Genomic DNA, 18000 nt, shown 5'->3' with positions numbered 1-18000 from the left:
GCATAGAGAATTCCATTTTGTGTATGTGGAAGCACCTTTTCAGTGCTAACAGAAACAAATTTTAAGTGATAATATCAATTTACAATGATTAATAGCAGTAAGAGAGATAAATATGCTAAGAAGTCTGTGTTAATAGATAGTTAATGTTTCATCTTAAAAATTCATCTTACACTTAAGATACTATTTCATACTACCATTAAAGTCATATCAACTATTTTTAGCAGTGTGGCTAGGAGCAGGAACATTCTCCTACTGTACCCCTTTAAAGAGAAGTCCTCCTCCCTTTTAGGAAGGGGTCAACCACTGAACAAAGCAGAAGACACTACACCAGAAGGCAGTTAAATTGGCTGGTGCTGGCTTTCAGCACATGGTTGTATGACTTTGACCAAGTTAATTTTGGCCTTTTTTATTCCCTGTATGTGATCATTAACTCATCCGGCATTTGAGTGAATTTCTGATAGGGGCATTCCTTTAGATTAAATTCATCAAATTAATAATTGTAGGCAACTAAAAAAATAAACTAACAGTCTGCAATTCATGAAGGTTGATTTAATTTTTTTTGCAACTCCTTTGTTGGGAATAATATTAAGCTAATCTCTGCTTTTTTCTCTATTTACAGCCACGGCTGTTTCCAGTGAACAGAATCCTGTTATTATCATAGCTGTGGTTGCTGTAGCAGGAACCATCATTCTGGTCTTCATGGTGTTTGGATTCATCATTGGACGAAGGTATTGTGCCTTACATAGGCATAAGCACATCTGACCCCACTTTTGTGGGTTCTTAAGGCATATTGTAATCTGGAATGGAAATTTGCAAAACTTATAAGGAACTCATGTTTTTTAAGGACAATTTTCATTCCAAATTCAAATCCAATTATCAACTATACAGTTTTTCTGCTTACTTTAGCAAGACACACTTAAATCAAGATGTTCTTTCAGTCGTATGTAAATGTGCTGTAAAAGGAACCCTTAGCAAGCTCTTCACCTGTACTCCTCAAAGTTCCTCTTTCTGTTTAGTTTCTCTCACGTGGAGAAGCATGACACTTTATCTGATCAGCCTTTAAATGACTTTACATTCAAGAAAAAGAGACACAGCAGTATGTTTAAGAATACCGTCATGTAAAATAGTGTTCTACTTTCAAGTTCTTTAATCCCCTGCCTTATCCATAGAAGCTTTTCACAGGAACAAGGATCTTTAGGACCTGTCCCAACTCGTATTTGATACAAAAGCCTTTTGATTACAACTGCTCATGATTTATTTAAACCTCTGCTGTCAAGAGAATTATAGCTCAAACTTTCAAAGGGCCTACAGGAGCTAGGTGCTCATAGGCTGAAAATCCCAGCCTGAAAGACCAATGTTGTCGGGACTTTATATGTGAGGAAGTAAATCATTATTTACCAGTAAAACTGACGTATTTCTTTTTAGGCATTGCGGCTATAGCAAAGCTGATCAAGAAGGGGATGAAGAGCTTTACTTTCATTGTAAGTGTTTTGCTTTTTTCCCCTTTTCAAAAATCCCGAACTGCAGTACTGTAGACAATAATAAATAACACACCATGAAATACAAAGTTGAATGAAATTTAAAAATTCTGTGTAAGTAGCAAGTGGGAAGTTAAACATTGTAAAAATGTGACCTACACAAAAAGAATGCAGATTAAAGTCAACATTGTCACAATTTTATTTCTATACATGTATACGATATACCATTGTTTTCATTCCACTTTTTTTTTTGTTTTGTTTCCTTTGAATACATGTTTCACACCATCCTAATGATTCCTCTGAGATGAATTATTTGAGAGGTCTTTGGCTAAGTGGCTGTATGATCGTTATCCCAGGCGAAGTTCAGATTAAGAAAGCAACAGTCACTGTATCACCCTAGCAATGAAGTTGGTCTGCTCAAAAGCTGTTTTCTGTACAATAGCATCAATATTATAAATAAATAAATAAATCCTTAAAATATTTAATATGAAAAGAAAGATCAGCTATTTCACAGGTTTTCTCTGTTCTAGAATCACTTGCCTAGTGAAAAATAGCACCCAAAAACTCTCTTTGTAAAATCCTAGGTACCACTTGAATTTTTAGAACCCTGGAAAAATTCAATAAAATATGTCTTTCTTTGCTTAGTAACAAGAGAAAATTTAAGAAGAGAGGACAACTTATGCAATAAAAGAGAAAGAATTGTTTCAGTTGTATCTGAAAGTTATTTTAAAAACTTTTTTTTTTAGCCCTTTCTTATTTTAGTTGTATTATCATTTCGACATGAGAGATTAACAATGTTTGAAATTGGTCTAAATCAGTCATTAACTCAGGAAATTTGATGAAACTAAGTTGCAAAATGATTCTGTTCATCCACAACTGAAAAATCACGTAATAGAACTAAACTTACTACAACTTCTGATAATAAAAAAAAAATAAAATAAAATAAAAAATAAGAAGCCTGGATTTCCAGTTTTCTCCCATATCTGGCAACTCACATATTGGTAAAAGGTGCCATGTAGTCATGCTATGCTGTATGCAGCCTTTGTTGTTCACCAATAATTGCAGTGGTAGTTTAAATCCATTAGATATTTTTTCTTTTTATGAAATCAATATAGTTTATCTTATTTTTGATTTGTTAAAATCAGGAGCTATTATCAGAATATGGAGAATGAAGAATCATATGGAGAATTAAGTAGCCACTAGTCACAAATTTATAGCATCTTCTCAGTGTGTGACTCTTTAAAGAAGTAGCTCTAGCCCAAAAGTCCAGTAGAAATCAGATCAAGGTTTCTGTTTCACCTTTCTGCCCTAGCAAAATCAGATCAGCTGGAATTTGTTCATGCTCCATTAATTTGGATTTGATGCTACCTAAATTTTTTAATTTAAATGCAGTGATTATTAAACCAAGTAGTGACATCATTGCAGCTTTTGTCAATCAGTTTATAATCTGTACGAGAAGGGTGGAAAATAATAATGGGACGAGAATTACTCATCATGCACTTTGCAGTGCAGCTAATTTTAAAGAAGTCATTGAAAATCTGATGTAACTTAAATGTTGCTATTCTGGGAGTGATGGTTTAGAAATTTGCCTCTCACAGATACATTATAAGCTTTTCACATCCTCAGAAGAGCTACTGCTTTCACTTTCTAAGTCTCCATTATGTCCTTGAAGGAAAATATCGACTATATATTCTTGTATTTGAGTAGATAAACAAAGGGAATATGCTAGCTAAATAATGTCTTTCCTCATCTCCATTATCTGTGATTTTTTTTTTTTTTTTTTTGTGAAAGTGTAAACAAATTAATATGAAAGCTGCTATTTAACATTTAATAGTTGATCCAGAAATAATGAAAAATGGTTCACTCAATGGTTTCTCTCATTTTACTTTCAAGAAATTTGGTTATCCAGAAAGTCAATCAGGACAGTTAGCATACACAGTCTTTTTAAAATTGTAGCACTTTTAAAAGTGTAAATCACTTTCTCCCAGGCTAGTTTTTCATCATCTGTTGATTGAAGGCTTAGTATTTAATTTTGTTTGATAACCATAGACAGAATAAGATGGAATACAGGGCTGTCGTCACCAGCTTGGTCACAGAGACATGAAAAACAGCGTGGTGTCTTTCTGCTCCAGGACCTCTAAGCAACCTTCTTACCTGTAGAGATACTAGATTGGATTTTCAAAAACTTAACTTACCACAAACACTTAGCACCAAAATTTACAAGTAACTATTTTTAAAGCAGCTTTTAAAGCACTGCATTTAGTATAATATCATCTCTTTCATTTTTATACCTCTCAGCTCTCTGTGACCCCAAGTGCTATATTTAAAGATACAAAAACAATGGAGGGGTTTACCTAAGCAATTCAGATTTACATTTTAAATCCTCCTACCATTTTCTTCTAACAATGTCTTCAAATCTATGCCAGCACTATTTCACATTGGTATGCCGAGATAGCCATGGCCTGTCAAAACGTTTTATGACAGCTTGAATAAAAAACCATCAGAGGCCGATTGAGATTTGCAAAGTTACCTCCAATCCAGGCCTCTTATCACAAACACAACAAGGATGGCTCATTCTCCACCTTACTGCCTGAAAGCACTATTATAGGAGGGTAGCCTACTGGTTTCTTCCCCTTTGGTCATTTTTGAACAAATGAATAAACATTTATATAAATGTTTAATTAATAAATATTTAACTGTTCATTTAACAAAAACTTAATAAATAAACATTTATAATTTGCAAAATATATCAATACAATTGGAAGAAGCATTAACATTTGGGCAAAGTCTTGAATAATTTTTATGTGTAAATTCATTAGATTTTTCTAACAATTTCTCTAACCTTTTCCTTCTTATAAGTTTTTTGTTTGTTTGTTTGTTTTTTGTCAGTAGTGCAATCTGAAACGTAAAAACAAATGACTACTAAGCCATTTTTTAATACATTTTCAAGTTTAAAAGTTTAATTAAGAGATTACAAAGCAACCATAAACTGTGTTTTGTATTGACTTCTGATCCAATTCATGTATATCAGTGTATCAAATAGCACAGAAACATTATTGCTTTTTGATACTGGGTTTTAATTGACTGACTTAATTAAAACTCAGGTCTGTAATCCTTGAGAGCTAAATTAATTTCATAAAAATTGTTTGGTTAATAGATTTTCAGGGTTCCTCTACTTCCATCATAAATTTCTGCTTTTGAAAGAAGAGAAAATAATTTTCCTGAATCAGCAGCAAACTAAGGGGAAAAAAAAATACATGCTGGCCAGAATGCTTTCCTGCCTGAGTTACACAAAGAGCTATACTGGAAAATGAGCGAACAAAACCCAAGGTGCTGCATTTTATTCACTTAGGTGCTTGAGAAAGGAAATAATTGTTCCACGGCATCTTTTTTTTTTTTTTTTTTCCTGTGCCTTGCTGACTACAAGTGTTTTTCATGTTTGTATTGTAGTGCAAGACATATACCTAAAAATATAAATTCTAAACACCGTGAAAACTTTAGCTTGGCTATTGCCACAGTCTAGAAATATATTCAATAGTTTAAACAAATTAAAGTAGGTAGCAGATCCTTTTAAATCCCTCTAGAAGACAGGGAAAATGTAAAGAAATGCTTTTTACTCAGCCTGGGAAAGGAGAATAAGCTGTTCTTACACAGAAAAGAAAGTTTTACCTCCTTTATAGTCTTCCCCCCATCTCACTTTACTTTTTCTCCCACCCGGCCCTTGCATTTTATTCCATTAAACATTATTTAATATATATTACTTCTTTAACTTAAAGGAATAGGTGCAAATGTTAATGTTAGTCATTTTTAGAGACGGGATTGTGTACTTGTGTCAGCATGCTTGCAGATGACACATAAAACTAAAGTTGCCTCTCAGAGCGGCTCTGACTCAGGTGGTGTTGGAAGCAGGTTCACTCTTCCAAGGAGCGCTCTGCATAATGAAATTCCTGGACTGACTGCACAATAAGTGCCTTTGCTTCATCACAGTCATGCTTTCTTACATCATTACAGTTAAATTTCCAGGCACCAAAACCTACATTGACCCTGAAACCTACGAGGACCCAAATAGAGCTGTCCATCAATTCGCCAAGGAGCTAGATGCCTCTTGTATTAAAATTGAGCGTGTGATTGGTGCAGGTAAGGCGGCCGTGGCTTCCTTATTCAACTGTTCCATTTAGCCAGGATCGAATCTCATACATCATAATGACAGGCAAATAATTATACCTCGACTATAGAAGAACTTTTTGCATTCACCAGAGTGGTTAAGAGAAATGAAACTGCACTCACTTCTAAAATGTAAAAATAAACAAGAAAAACACACACACACAGACTCAGACACACACATACTTACAAGAAGTAAATGAAGAATTTTGTTTGTCATTGAAAAGTTGCAGGTTTCTAATTTATATATCTACTGTTAATTTTTTTTTATTATTATTATTTTTTCTTGTGGGGAAGTAATTTTGCTTCCTATTCTTTACTGTTAGAGTAAAAGGGTTAGGCACAAGTGCAAATTCTGCTCACTTTCCTTTTGCAAGAAGGTTTTTTGTTCTCTGATTTTTTTTTCATGTGAATAAGGAAAAGTGTCTAGCTCAAAATCTTACATATAGACTGGGAAGGTCTTGTTTCTGTATAACAAAATTTTCCCTAAAGCTGTTTTTTCTTCTGCCATTTTCCTTTTTGATATTTTATGAATACAAAAAGTTATTGTTTAACTCCTCATGACTGATTGTAATTGCACCAGCATAACATTGCTTTTCTTCCTCTTGAACTGTCTACCACCTACTTAAGCTGTGGTGTTCATGCTCTAAAAAGGCAGTTTCATTTGTTTGCATTAATAAGATATGTGACATTTTTATTGCACTACTCCATGTAGTGAAATTAAGTTTCTGTGGGTAAGAAAAATATCAAATACTTTGGATTCCTGGAGGAAATGTTCTTTTGCTTTCCCATTGTTTTATAAAAGTATTACTAAAATACTTTTAAATCACCCTGTAGTTTGGCATGCACTGTAAATTACATTGTATTATTTTGAAAGAGAAGAAGAAAGATCTCTAAAATAAGCTGTTTTAACTTTAAAAAATCTTTACACTTAGAATTCACAATGACTTTTAAAAGTAACCTCACTCATGTTGAATCATGTCTTAATCAAGGAGTAGCACCATTGTAATTAACAACATTGCTTGAGAAAATTATTGTTTCAGATGAGTAAGAGCATAAGAATCTAGCCCCTGCTAACTAGTAATTTTGTAATGCTAGAACGGCAGCACCTCTTCTAATAAATATACAAGATTTAAAATCTAGATTAGCGTAGAAAAATTATTGAGTTTTATCTTTTGTTTTGAGTTAAAAAACTATCAGCATAGCAACAGTTCAGAGCATGAAGATGTATTCAGTTGGACTTTGCTGATGCCTTCTGGGCAAAATGCTGAAAATGCCTTGGTTGCAAAGAGGATGCAATTTAAGGCATAAGTATTTTCAGTGTTATGGCAGAGGAAATAATAATAATTTGGTTGGCTATAGATTAATTTATTCTTGATTTTAATGAGTATAACTGATAGCAAAAATCTAACTTGTGTCAGTAGTCATTCCTTAAAAAAGTTACTTAGAAGTACTATGATAAAGAATATTTTAGTTGTCTTTTTAACTTGTTGATGTAGACAGAGGCAAGAGTGAAATGAAATACAGTCCAAGTTCAACAGAATGTTAAAGACTAAAAGAAGCAACTGAAACTCATACATCAAAGAAGAATACAGAATTTCTGCTGGTGACAGCACCAGAAAAGCCACTTAGCAGTCTCAATGTGCACTAGTAATGCTGGCCACATCAGCTATTCTGTAGTGCCATGTCTCTCGCAGACAAATAGGGTGCAAGTATGCTTGAGCTCAATTTGCATGAGGGATATGTGCTTTCCTTGCCAAGATTTTCATTACCACCCTGCTGTGGCCACCTGTCAGATACAGATTATTGTATCCACTATGTTGAGTCCTTGTTCATACCACAGATCCTTTGTTTTAGTCTCTTCATTGTTGACATGCTGAGCTCATGGCTGTTGGCTGTGCGATGTTCCCACTCTTGTTGTCATCTTTTCTGGTTCCTTTTTGGGCACCATTTCAGCTAAATATACTTTGTTGGGAATAAAAGTAGTTCTTTGGCTATTATGCTGGCCTGAAATGAATGATATACACATTCAAGTTTCTGGTTTGCCTGAGTATGAGTGATCTGCTTTTGGATATCAATCAAAATCATATCCCAGAGAGCTGGAAAGGAGTTAAGGCTTAGTGTCTTCTGTGCCAAGTACCCTAATTACCTGGCTCTGAAATATTACATACAAATACATACATATACTCACATCTTGTTCTCAGTGTGTGGGGGAAAAAACAAAACAAAACAAAACAAACAAAAAAAAAAACCAGTTCTGGAAGGTATAGCAAGAGAAAATTGTTATACTAATTGTTATACTTTAGTCAGCTGTTGTTGTGGCTAGGGGCTGTGATTAAGGTGAGTGGTGCATTCATTAGTAGTCATCCTTATTGCTCATGAAGTGCAGGAAGGCACCAAGCTAAAGACATGAGCAGTCCAACAGCTGATCATTACCTATGTCTCTCATGATATTCATGACTATGACGTAGATTTTCATACCATAATTTCAGTGCCCAAGGATAGCTGGGGGTAATGTTCAGACAGGAATAATGCCCTCTGTCTGTCTGATTAGTACAATACTGTTAACAGAGGTATGTGGAGTTGATTGAAGCTAACCTGAATTTAAATTCTGTCGAACAGAGTGAGAGGAATTCAATTACATAGAGAGTAATCTCCTGTGAGATTTGTAAAACTGGCAGTGCTGAGTGGAGATGTGCCCAAAGTTTAGGAAATACTGTGGTCCACCCAAAGTTCTCCCCTTCTGGGCTGGAGGGACAGTGTTTTAAACAAGATTTCTCAAAATTCATAAATTATGACAACTCAAAATCCACCTACCTCCTTAGGTAATTCCAAGGCACCCCTCTCTGCTGCCTTACCAGTGTGTATCTGCACTTAAATCCTAATCCTACCAGCTTTCTTAAGACCTCAGCCTACATCTCAAAGGGATTCTATAATCAAACAGTCTACACTGCTGTTTCCTAATTCAATCATATTTTTTTTCAGCATTCATCCTAAAACATGTCTTAGATGTAGGTGTGTCCGCATACTTGTGTGTACTCAATAATTTAAAGACATTCTGTGGGTATGCAGGAGATAAATTTTAGACTTGATTGGATTTGGACTTGGCTCTCTCTCTACCATATTCCAGGTAAATTTGCAATGTACCAGACTACTAAATATTCTGAAAAGTCTATTTTTTTTAAAGAGATGTTCCCCTCTATTCAGCATAAAATATGTTACCACCTACGTCTCCTACATGTCCCAAGAATCCTTTTTTTCTGGCTACAGAATGGGGATTCTCTTTTTCTCCTTGCTGAAACTACTGTGACACAAGGGACAGTCCCTTCAGTCTTCCACAACCTCAAAAATAGTGTGATAAATGTATTGCCATTCAGCTCCACATCTCATATATTTCAATGCTCTTTCTTGTCCAATGCAGTCCAATTACTTCTATCCCAAATTGTAGGAGGCCTTATTTATTTTTTTATTTATTGGTATTCTTACTGGCTGTTTGGCCATTTTATTCACATGATTCTTCATGTTCCAATTATCTAATAATTTAGAAACTTTTTACAGAATTCCAACATTTGCTTGTGTTTGTTTAATGGAACAAAATCATTATAAATCACACCTTCCCTTTCCTAATCTGCAAAGTAAATTATCCTTCTTGAATGTAATAATGAAGTGCTTTTTAACACTACAACATTGTTAAATTAAAAGCAGCTTTGAAAGAGGTGCCTTTTGAAAGAAACAAAGAAAAAGAAATACATTGGATATAAAGATAGCAAGGAAACCATTTGAAACAGAATGACATTTCCACTTAGAAATAGTATTAGTATTTCAGTAACAGTATTTTCTTATGAAAACCATTTTTATTTCCTGTTTTTGAAAAAAAAAAAAAAGCAGCAAATTACTAACAAGTCTTTTACAAAGATTCAGATAATAGTCGTGTAGATTAGTTTAACTTCATGTGTTTGCTCCATAGGGTACTCATTCAGAAATTCATGTAGAGCACATGCCTGTCTTCGTGTTCTTAAGTAATCCATTTCAAATATGTATATTCATGTATTCAATTTAAATACATACATAGGCAGCTAGTTCAATCAAGGCAGCTAGTTCAAAAAAGAGCATTGATATTACAGCCAGAGTAATTCAGTGTTGATCTATTTCATTTTAGGAGAGTTTGGTGAAGTGTGCAGTGGGCGTCTAAAGCTTCCTGGCAAGAGAGATGTTGCAGTAGCCATAAAAACTCTGAAGGTTGGCTACACTGAAAAGCAGAGGAGAGATTTCCTGTGTGAAGCAAGCATCATGGGACAATTTGACCACCCCAATGTTGTTCATTTAGAAGGGGTCGTTACCAGAGGTAAGCAGTGGCTTGATAACAAGTCAGATAACAACCTAATATCAGAAATTACTTTTGTTTATTCATGGTCAAAGATTCAAATTATAAACAGACTGTACACTCCTAATGGATTTTATACTGATGCGTAACTAACTGAAACAATATCTACTTTAAGCTACAACCTGAGGAAAAAATTAAGATGCATGCATAATTAAAAGATGAAGTACTTTGAAATATATTATTTTTCTAGTTTCATTTAGCCTCAAAGACCATGCAGAGAGATAAGGTTTCTTATGTCCTTTCATATTATCTGAAGTGTCATTATTCCAGAGTCCTGTTCACACAGCAGGAGTCAGGAGAACACACTGACATTTTGATTTGTACGGTTTAATTTTGTGGATCATGACCATCAAATGTCTTCCATGAAGACATTTAAGAACTTATTAGAGCTCAGTAACAGTGCTGGAGGCTTCAGAAATTCTCATGTCTCAACAATTCAGACCTTCAAAGGAATAACATGTGTTTTATCAAAAAAAGGCACTCCATTGTTTTACAGTTTCTCAAACAAATGTGCCTTCATGTCTTTTAGGGAAACCAGTCATGATTGTAATAGAATACATGGAAAATGGGGCCTTAGATGCATTTCTTAGGGTGAGTACCAAAATGAAAACATAACATACATAAGCATATTTTAAGTTACGCATCTATGTATAGTTTTATATATAATGTTTAAAAATACATTGTTTTATATGTGCATTTATATATATTTATATGCAGACAGATGATATTAAAATAAAAGTCCTTTTCAGGCTGAAATGGAACTTGTCAAATACTAGCAGTTCTCAGCAAAATCAGCTCAGAAATCAGAAGATCAGACAGGATCATATGGAAACATTCTAGGAATGTAAGTGGCAATTTTAAGTGGCATTTAAGGTGGCTCATATTACTGCCACCAGCTGCATGGAGGTGGCTGATACTGAAGCCCAGTCTTCTGCCTCTCTGGAGCAGCATTTATTTTTTGAGCATGGTAGAAGTCAAAACACAAGAATCCCTAAATGAACTATTGTAACGTTTAAGAGAAGAACAAAGCAAAAATAAAAATAAGTTCATAAGTATTTAGTGTTTGTTGTGTGTGTACTCTGAACTGGACAGTTCTTTTGCTTTGCCTGGTGTACAGTATGAAATGATGTATAACACTCTATAGATGGGAAAGAGAGAGAGAGAAATTGCAAGCTATGAATAAAGTTCCTGGTAGCTTGGGTTGAAAAAGGAGACAGTTCTTATTTTCTTGACAAATACAGTTATTCTGAGAGAGGAAGAGCATAGAGGCAAACAATAAAGAGTTGGTTCATCAGGAAAGCTCTCTTGAAAAAGACTTCCCATGAGTTAGTCAGAATTTTATGGGGATTAGCAAGCTTTGTTACTTCTAGTACATTAGAAGTAACATGCATTTCTTAATTGGATGTACTGCTTTGTCTCTGAAACAAATAAAACTTGCTCTTGAAGTGTGTTTCTTTGCCCTAGGATGAATTGCCACACAAATTGTAAATAAGTAGAAACCTGAAGTTGTAAAACTAATTCTTATTTCTTTTCTCATCTATACTAACAAGAATTGCTGCTCCTTTCTCCCCTTTAGAAACATGATGGGCAATTTACAGTCATTCAACTGGTGGGAATGCTGAGAGGAATTGCTGCTGGAATGAGATATTTGGCTGATATGGGATATGTACACAGGGATCTTGCAGCACGCAATATTCTTGTCAACAGCAACCTTGTTTGTAAAGTGTCAGACTTTGGTCTTTCCAGAGTTGTAGAAGATGATCCAGAGGCTGTCTACACTACTAGTGTAAGAGAAATTGATATTTTTTAGTCATTTTGAAACGTGGTTATTAAGAAGAAGCATATCTTCTGGCAAGCAGAGAAAAAAGAAATACATTAATTGCTTGAGAAATGGTAACCAGTGAAAAGGGAGACAGTTTCTGCAGAAATCTGGCTCTAAGTAGAGTATGATATTTTTGTAACAGCATGCATTTTTAACTGGTAAAGTTCTAGATATTTTGCACAGTATCTTTATTCCCTTCCTCACGATTCTCTTTTTGAACAAATACAGAAGTTTTAATCATAGAAAGGTTAGTCATGTCACCTAGTATGAGCCAATTAAAATATTTGTAGGGTATTATTATTTTTCAGACTAGATTTTATCTCACCAAAAAGTTGACTAGCTTGAGGCTAGACTGTGACAAAGCTCAACTCCTGTGTTTTCCCTTGCTTTTGGGTGGGATGCTTTTCTTAAATAACCATTCATCGGGCACACTATGCTCTTTATTCTTTTGTTAAGCCAGCTCTCTTTTCCCACCCGTGGGGCCTCACTGTACCTATTTTCTCATGCTGAGGGAAGGAGGGGCCCCTGGAATCTGCTCCAACAGGCACAGGGATCTGGAAAGCACACAGGCATTCCACATTCATGGGTGTCACTCCTGCCACTTGGATCTAAGTGGGATTCCAATTTTAAAGTGCTAGACGGAGATTTCCGAGGAGTCATATGACAATTCAATGGAATTTATATGCACAGGATGAGATTTCTCTTACCTAGCTTGACACGCCTTAAATGTCAAGCCTAAATCAGACAGCTAAGCAGCCCCTTAAAATCAATGAAGATAGAAACACCTGCAGAGAAATGCATCCAACTTAGCTCAGTTGCCTTACTTTCTACAGTCCTGGTGCTTAAGAGCTTAAGTTTAAGCTTACTTTTGAAAAATCTGAAATTGGTAAACTACAATAGCTGATGTAAATTTTGATTTTTATAGAAATAATTATAAATGCACTCTAAGGAAAATGATGAGGAAATTCTGAGGTAGAAAAAAGATATATCTTTTTCTTCCATAGGGTGGAAAAATTCCAGTGAGATGGACAGCTCCGGAGGCAATCCAGTACCGCAAATTTACATCAGCCAGTGATGTATGGAGTTATGGAATAGTTATGTGGGAAGTAATGTCTTACGGAGAACGGCCTTACTGGGACATGTCAAATCAAGATGTAGGTTATCCTTTGTCTGTGAGCACACATGTATTAGAAAAACAAATATTACATACTTTAAATGTATACACATATTTCACTACATATGAATGTAATTTTGTTTTAGGAATAAGATATTCCAAAACATGGTAAGGTTCTCAAAAATAGGAAAAGTTACAAAGCTTGCACTTTTTACCTACATCTCTAAATCCTTATTCTTCCACGTGGTTGTTGTAGGTTTCTGTCCCAAGTATAAAGTAAAATTGGAATTTCCAAAATAGTAATATAAGCTCTTCACTTTATTATACTATTAGAATATATATTATTAGAAGGAACTAATTTTTTCAAATGAAAAATTAATTGTGAGGTTTCTGACCTCAGAGCAATGATTAATCAGTTGAAAAAAGTTGTTAAAAATCTGAGTGGCAGTTAATGACCTACTTTGGCACTTTAAAGTTAATTATGCTGATTTAACAATATCCTTGTTTGCATAAAATATGACTTAGAGCAACAGGTCAGCAGTAATAGAACATATGGGTGTTAATTTTGGTTTCTGACAAGAGTGTCTATTAACATAGAAAGTATACAGGGAAAAGCCATGCAGGTGAGAAAGATGTCAGAAAGATACACATTTAAAGTTCTTCAGGTCGAAGGCTTGGGATTCTTTTTTATTATCATCATTATTTTATTTTTTGATTGAATGATCGACATCAGAGTTTAAAAAAATTATAGAAGTGTAAATGATGAGTCAGTTTGACACAGTGCAAAGTTGTTAATATTTGACAGGTTTCAGTGTCAAAGATTTCATGGACTGTCAAAATATGGACAAACAAGTCCTTGGGGCAGAGAAAGAGAAATATTTACATTCCCTAGGCACCCAGTAGATTTTCATTTCTTTTGACACCTTCTTTCTGTACTAGATTCAAATATAGAAGAAATCTGACAGGAATATAAGAGGCAAACTTTACCTATCTTTCAGGGAACAACAAGGAAAAACTTTTAAATAAAGGGGAAATTCCAATATCTTCATGCATCTTGATGGATTTTGAAAAGTATTCTCTTAATAGAAAGCTGCAAGTAAAGCACATGAATTAACCTTTCTCATAAAATAGCTTGTTACAATCTCTTGCACTTTAATATCTTTTTAACATTTTACATAATATAATATCTTCAATAACACATAGATTAAAGATGCATCAATTGCTGAGTAAAATAAATTCAAATATTTTTGCATGCTGTGATCTTTTACTGTGTCCTAAAATATTCCCCCCAAAACCTGTGCACATACTATCAATTGCACAGACAAATCCATGATGCAAAAATCATATGGTTATTTATTTATTCCCCTCCGTGGTTATCAGTGTGAGTATTTAACTGGAAGTGAAAATGCTAAATGTGTCTCTTCTAATTTTCTATACACACCCAGGCAGTTTTTTTAATCTTAAATCCATCATTTTGCCTAAACGTGGATGTTGGTGTAGTCATGGACCAGATCAGATCTGAAGCATCTGTAAATTTTCAGCTTTGGATGGCACTTCTTTAATCCCACACCTCTTCCTATAAATTATTGTTTTAGATTCATAAAGGATACAGATTTATGTTGCAGTGTCTCTTTAAGATTAATCTGTGTGCCTTCAAACCTCTGTGCTTTACTATTTTCCAAAGTTTACTAGTTCTAGTAAACTAGTTTACTAGTGTTCATGTAGATCAGTTCTCCAGAAAATAGTAAGATTAGGTCTCCAGAATAGAGTAAGATTTTAGGTTTCCATGTTTTTGTTGCTTTTGTTGGTGGTGTTTGTTTGTTTGTTATTTCATTTCTGGACTCTTGGCTTTATTATTATTAAAATTTATACCTTATTATTGTTATTATTATTATTATATATGCAGAAGTGTGATAACCACAAAGCAAACATTACAATGTCCTGATTCTCTAAAGTTTTCTCTGATCTTTGTTAGCAACCACTATATACAGTTTACAGACCTGCTCTTCTAATCTACTTTGCATTCTTAGATAGCCAGATTATGAGAGAAGCATACCAGATTCTCAACAGTACTTTTTTTTTTTCTCTCTCTTTTTTTTTTTTATTTTTATTTTTTTAATTTTTTTATTTTGTGGCAAAAGCTACATTTGAATTTGAAACAAATATTGGCAATTGTAAATAGTATAAATAAATTCTATTAGTAAGAACTCCAGCTGAGTTCTCTTTGTAGCTTTGCTTATTCCAAAAACATATATATATATATATATATATATATATATATGTTTCTGAATGATGATTTTTGAACACCAATACCACCTTTCTTAGTGGAGTAGACACTCATATTATTATTCTTAAAATTATCTGAGTTCTGTAAAAAATTAAAAACAACCCCTCCTCACACACAACTGTACTAATCAATATTTTGGAATGTTTTTACAGTTTTTGGATATTCACAGCCATTCCATCCATCCATCCATCTCTAGATAACTCATTCATATATATTTCCAGGTTTCATCCTTCATGTTCACTTTTCTCAGAACATGTATCAAAGAAGCTGATTCCATGATATCTCCAAAGCCTTCTAAAAGTATTGTCACCTTGTTTCCTACCTTTCTCAGATTTCTTTCCAAATCTTAGTGAGCATGGAAAAGTTGTGTTCCTGATTTCATTCATATTTTCACCACTAGAATAAAATCTTACCTAGATCATCTGTTATTTCCAAGTTTCTTAAATAATTTGGTTTTTATTTGCTCATGGTTTTATTTAGTTTTTCATTCCTGTTTTTGAATTCTGACTTCTTAAACAACTGCTTCACTTTTAACAAATAGTAGTTGCTATGCACAATGTATTTAAAACCTTTTATCCTGTATAAAAACTTTTCTTAGAAATTTCTGATTGACTTTTCAAAGCACAACAGTTTTTCTATGCACACTGTAGCTTATTTTTGTTTTACTCCACTTTACTGCCTCTTTTGATTGTGCAGTGCTGTTATTTTGTTTTTCTTTTTAATACTGATCCAAAATATCTTACATTTTGCTTTTAATGTCTTCTTTCATATATAGTACTTTTTTTTGCAATTTTCCTGTTCTCCTTCTGCTGAAATCCTCTTTTCCCACTCTGTCTGACAGATAACTTCACTGTCTCTAAAAGCTCACCACACTCATTCTTCAAGGTGTGGATGTTACTGCAGGAACTGAATATTTCTCAGCCATTTTTAAGCTGCAGGACAGTATTGTTATTCTAAATCTATGGATAGAAAGCTGAGGCACAGGGAGATGAGGCAACCTCCCTGAGGTCAGAAGGACATCCTGTGACACAAATGTGCAGAAAGTGCTGTGCCTCTGGGTTATGGCTCTTCTTTTCACAAATTTCATTTCTTCAAAAAAGTTTTGATACAATCATGGAATTCAGCTAGATTTTTGAAGGTCATTTTGTATCCTTTGTATCCTTTGCTGTTCTGTCTACTTTGCAGTCCACTGCTTTTGTGTTTTCTCACATAACCTATGAAATATTTTACATCTAAGGTTATTATTTTCACTAAACCAAGGATATTCACCTGGATATTCAGTTTCATGTATCATACCAGTTCTGTTTCCTAGGACTAAGTCCAGAACAGCTTCTGGAAAAGCTGTTTCTGCATTCTGTAAAAACCGAGGGAGAACACAGTCCTATGCACTACCCTTCAGAAACAAGCACCCTTCCTTAGCAATTCTAATATGCTGTGTCAGTCAATGTCAGTATACATGAAATCCCCCATGACCAGTGGTTTAGCCCCTTTTCAAAAGCTTTTCTTATCTGCATTGCTTCCTGATGTGATTTCTTATCCTGCCCCCAAGGTTTGCGGCAGTTTTCTGTGATTTTACTTTAACCATTTTTCTTTCTCACTTAAATCCAAATGGACTTGGCTAAGGATATCAACAAGTGGATATAATTCTTGGTTCAGATATTTGTGATCTTTTTTAATCATATAATCATGTAGCAGCATCTCTTATTAAATCTAACTTTCTGTTTAGGTGAAATATTAAAATACCATTCAACCAGCTCTCCTTCACTCTCATTTTTGCTTCTGTATCATTAATGTAACATGGCTAGACATAGAATACAACTTTTTTTTTTTTTTCCCCCATAAAAATTTCTGTCTGCTAAATATTTTTCTTGGATCCTTTTATAATATCTTCAGGGTTTTTGCATTTTATACATGCATGCATATATCCCTATCCATTTACAAGTCAGTTGCTTCTACCACACTTTCTCATAAAGACCTTGGGGCAAGTAATAATGCTTTATGAAATAACTCCATTTATCAATCTATCTGTTGCTCCCTTGGTAAATTTAATTGTTGCTCCCCACTGCTCACTCGACTAGGTACATGTAATAGAGCTATGTTCTGCACATATAGAATAATATGCCTAGTAAGCCCAAAGATAAAATCAGGGAACTATTTGAAGACATGAAGGCTAGTATAAAAACAACAGACTCATATTTTTACAATGCTGATGGCAAATTTTAGTTGATTTTATTTTGTTTATTACTATTTTGCTTTTCTTGCACTGGATAGCAAAATATATTACTTAAAAAGCTGTTGATGAAAAATGACTAACTATGTTGACTACTAGGTTATAAAAGCAATTGAAGAAGGCTATCGTTTGCCAGCACCCATGGATTGCCCAGCAGGACTACACCAGCTGATGCTAGACTGTTGGCAGAAAGAACGTGGTGAAAGGCCAAAGTTTGAGCAGATAGTTGGTATTCTGGACAAAATGATTAGGAACCCAAACAGCTTGAAAACCCCTCTGGGAACGTGTAGCAGGTAAGAAAAGCTTTAGAGAGTTCTTGTGTGATGGTGCGTGTTGGATTCTGGATGTTGTGGTTGGTGGCTGGTTCCAGTTCACTCTTACTACATGTGTCTCTCAGTTCTTCCTTCTTCCTGTTCCCTCTTCTTCCCTTCCTTCATTCACCTTTCTTTTGTACTGTGTGGAACAAGACCAAAAGGGACTTTTCATAAAAAATAACCAAAATAAATAAAGTAAATATTGTGGAA

The 18000-nt window shown here is 34.3% G+C and overlaps 1 protein-coding gene across 8 annotated transcripts in view; it reads left to right on the top strand.

Moving 5' to 3' along the window:
• Positions 1–18000, top strand: part of EPHA7 (EPH receptor A7) — a 188873-nt gene that overhangs the window by 128563 nt on the left and 42310 nt on the right. For 5 of the 8 annotated variants that reach the window (XM_084513165.1, XM_084513164.1, XM_084513163.1 and 2 more), the window contains 8 exons: positions 620–728; positions 1426–1481; positions 5490–5615; positions 9799–9984; positions 10553–10614; positions 11600–11809; positions 12850–12999; positions 17576–17769. In XM_084513165.1, the coding sequence (XP_084369291.1) occupies positions 620–728; positions 1426–1481; positions 5490–5615; positions 9799–9984; positions 10553–10614; positions 11600–11809; positions 12850–12999; positions 17576–17769 (1093 nt within the window). Of the gene's footprint in view, positions 1–619; positions 729–1425; positions 1482–5489; positions 5616–9798; positions 9985–10552; positions 10615–11599; positions 11810–12849; positions 13000–17575; positions 17770–18000 lie in introns of those variants that run through there. The other 3 variants (XM_084513160.1, XM_084513162.1, XM_084513166.1) reach the window with 2 other exon arrangements.

Source organism: Aythya ferina (genome assembly GCF_964211825.1).
Source record: "Aythya ferina genome assembly, chromosome: 3".
NCBI classification, from domain to species: Eukaryota; Metazoa; Chordata; class Aves; order Anseriformes; family Anatidae; genus Aythya; species Aythya ferina.
Note: the sequence above shows the minus strand (reverse complement) of the source record. Positions and strands in the feature narration are given on the sequence as shown.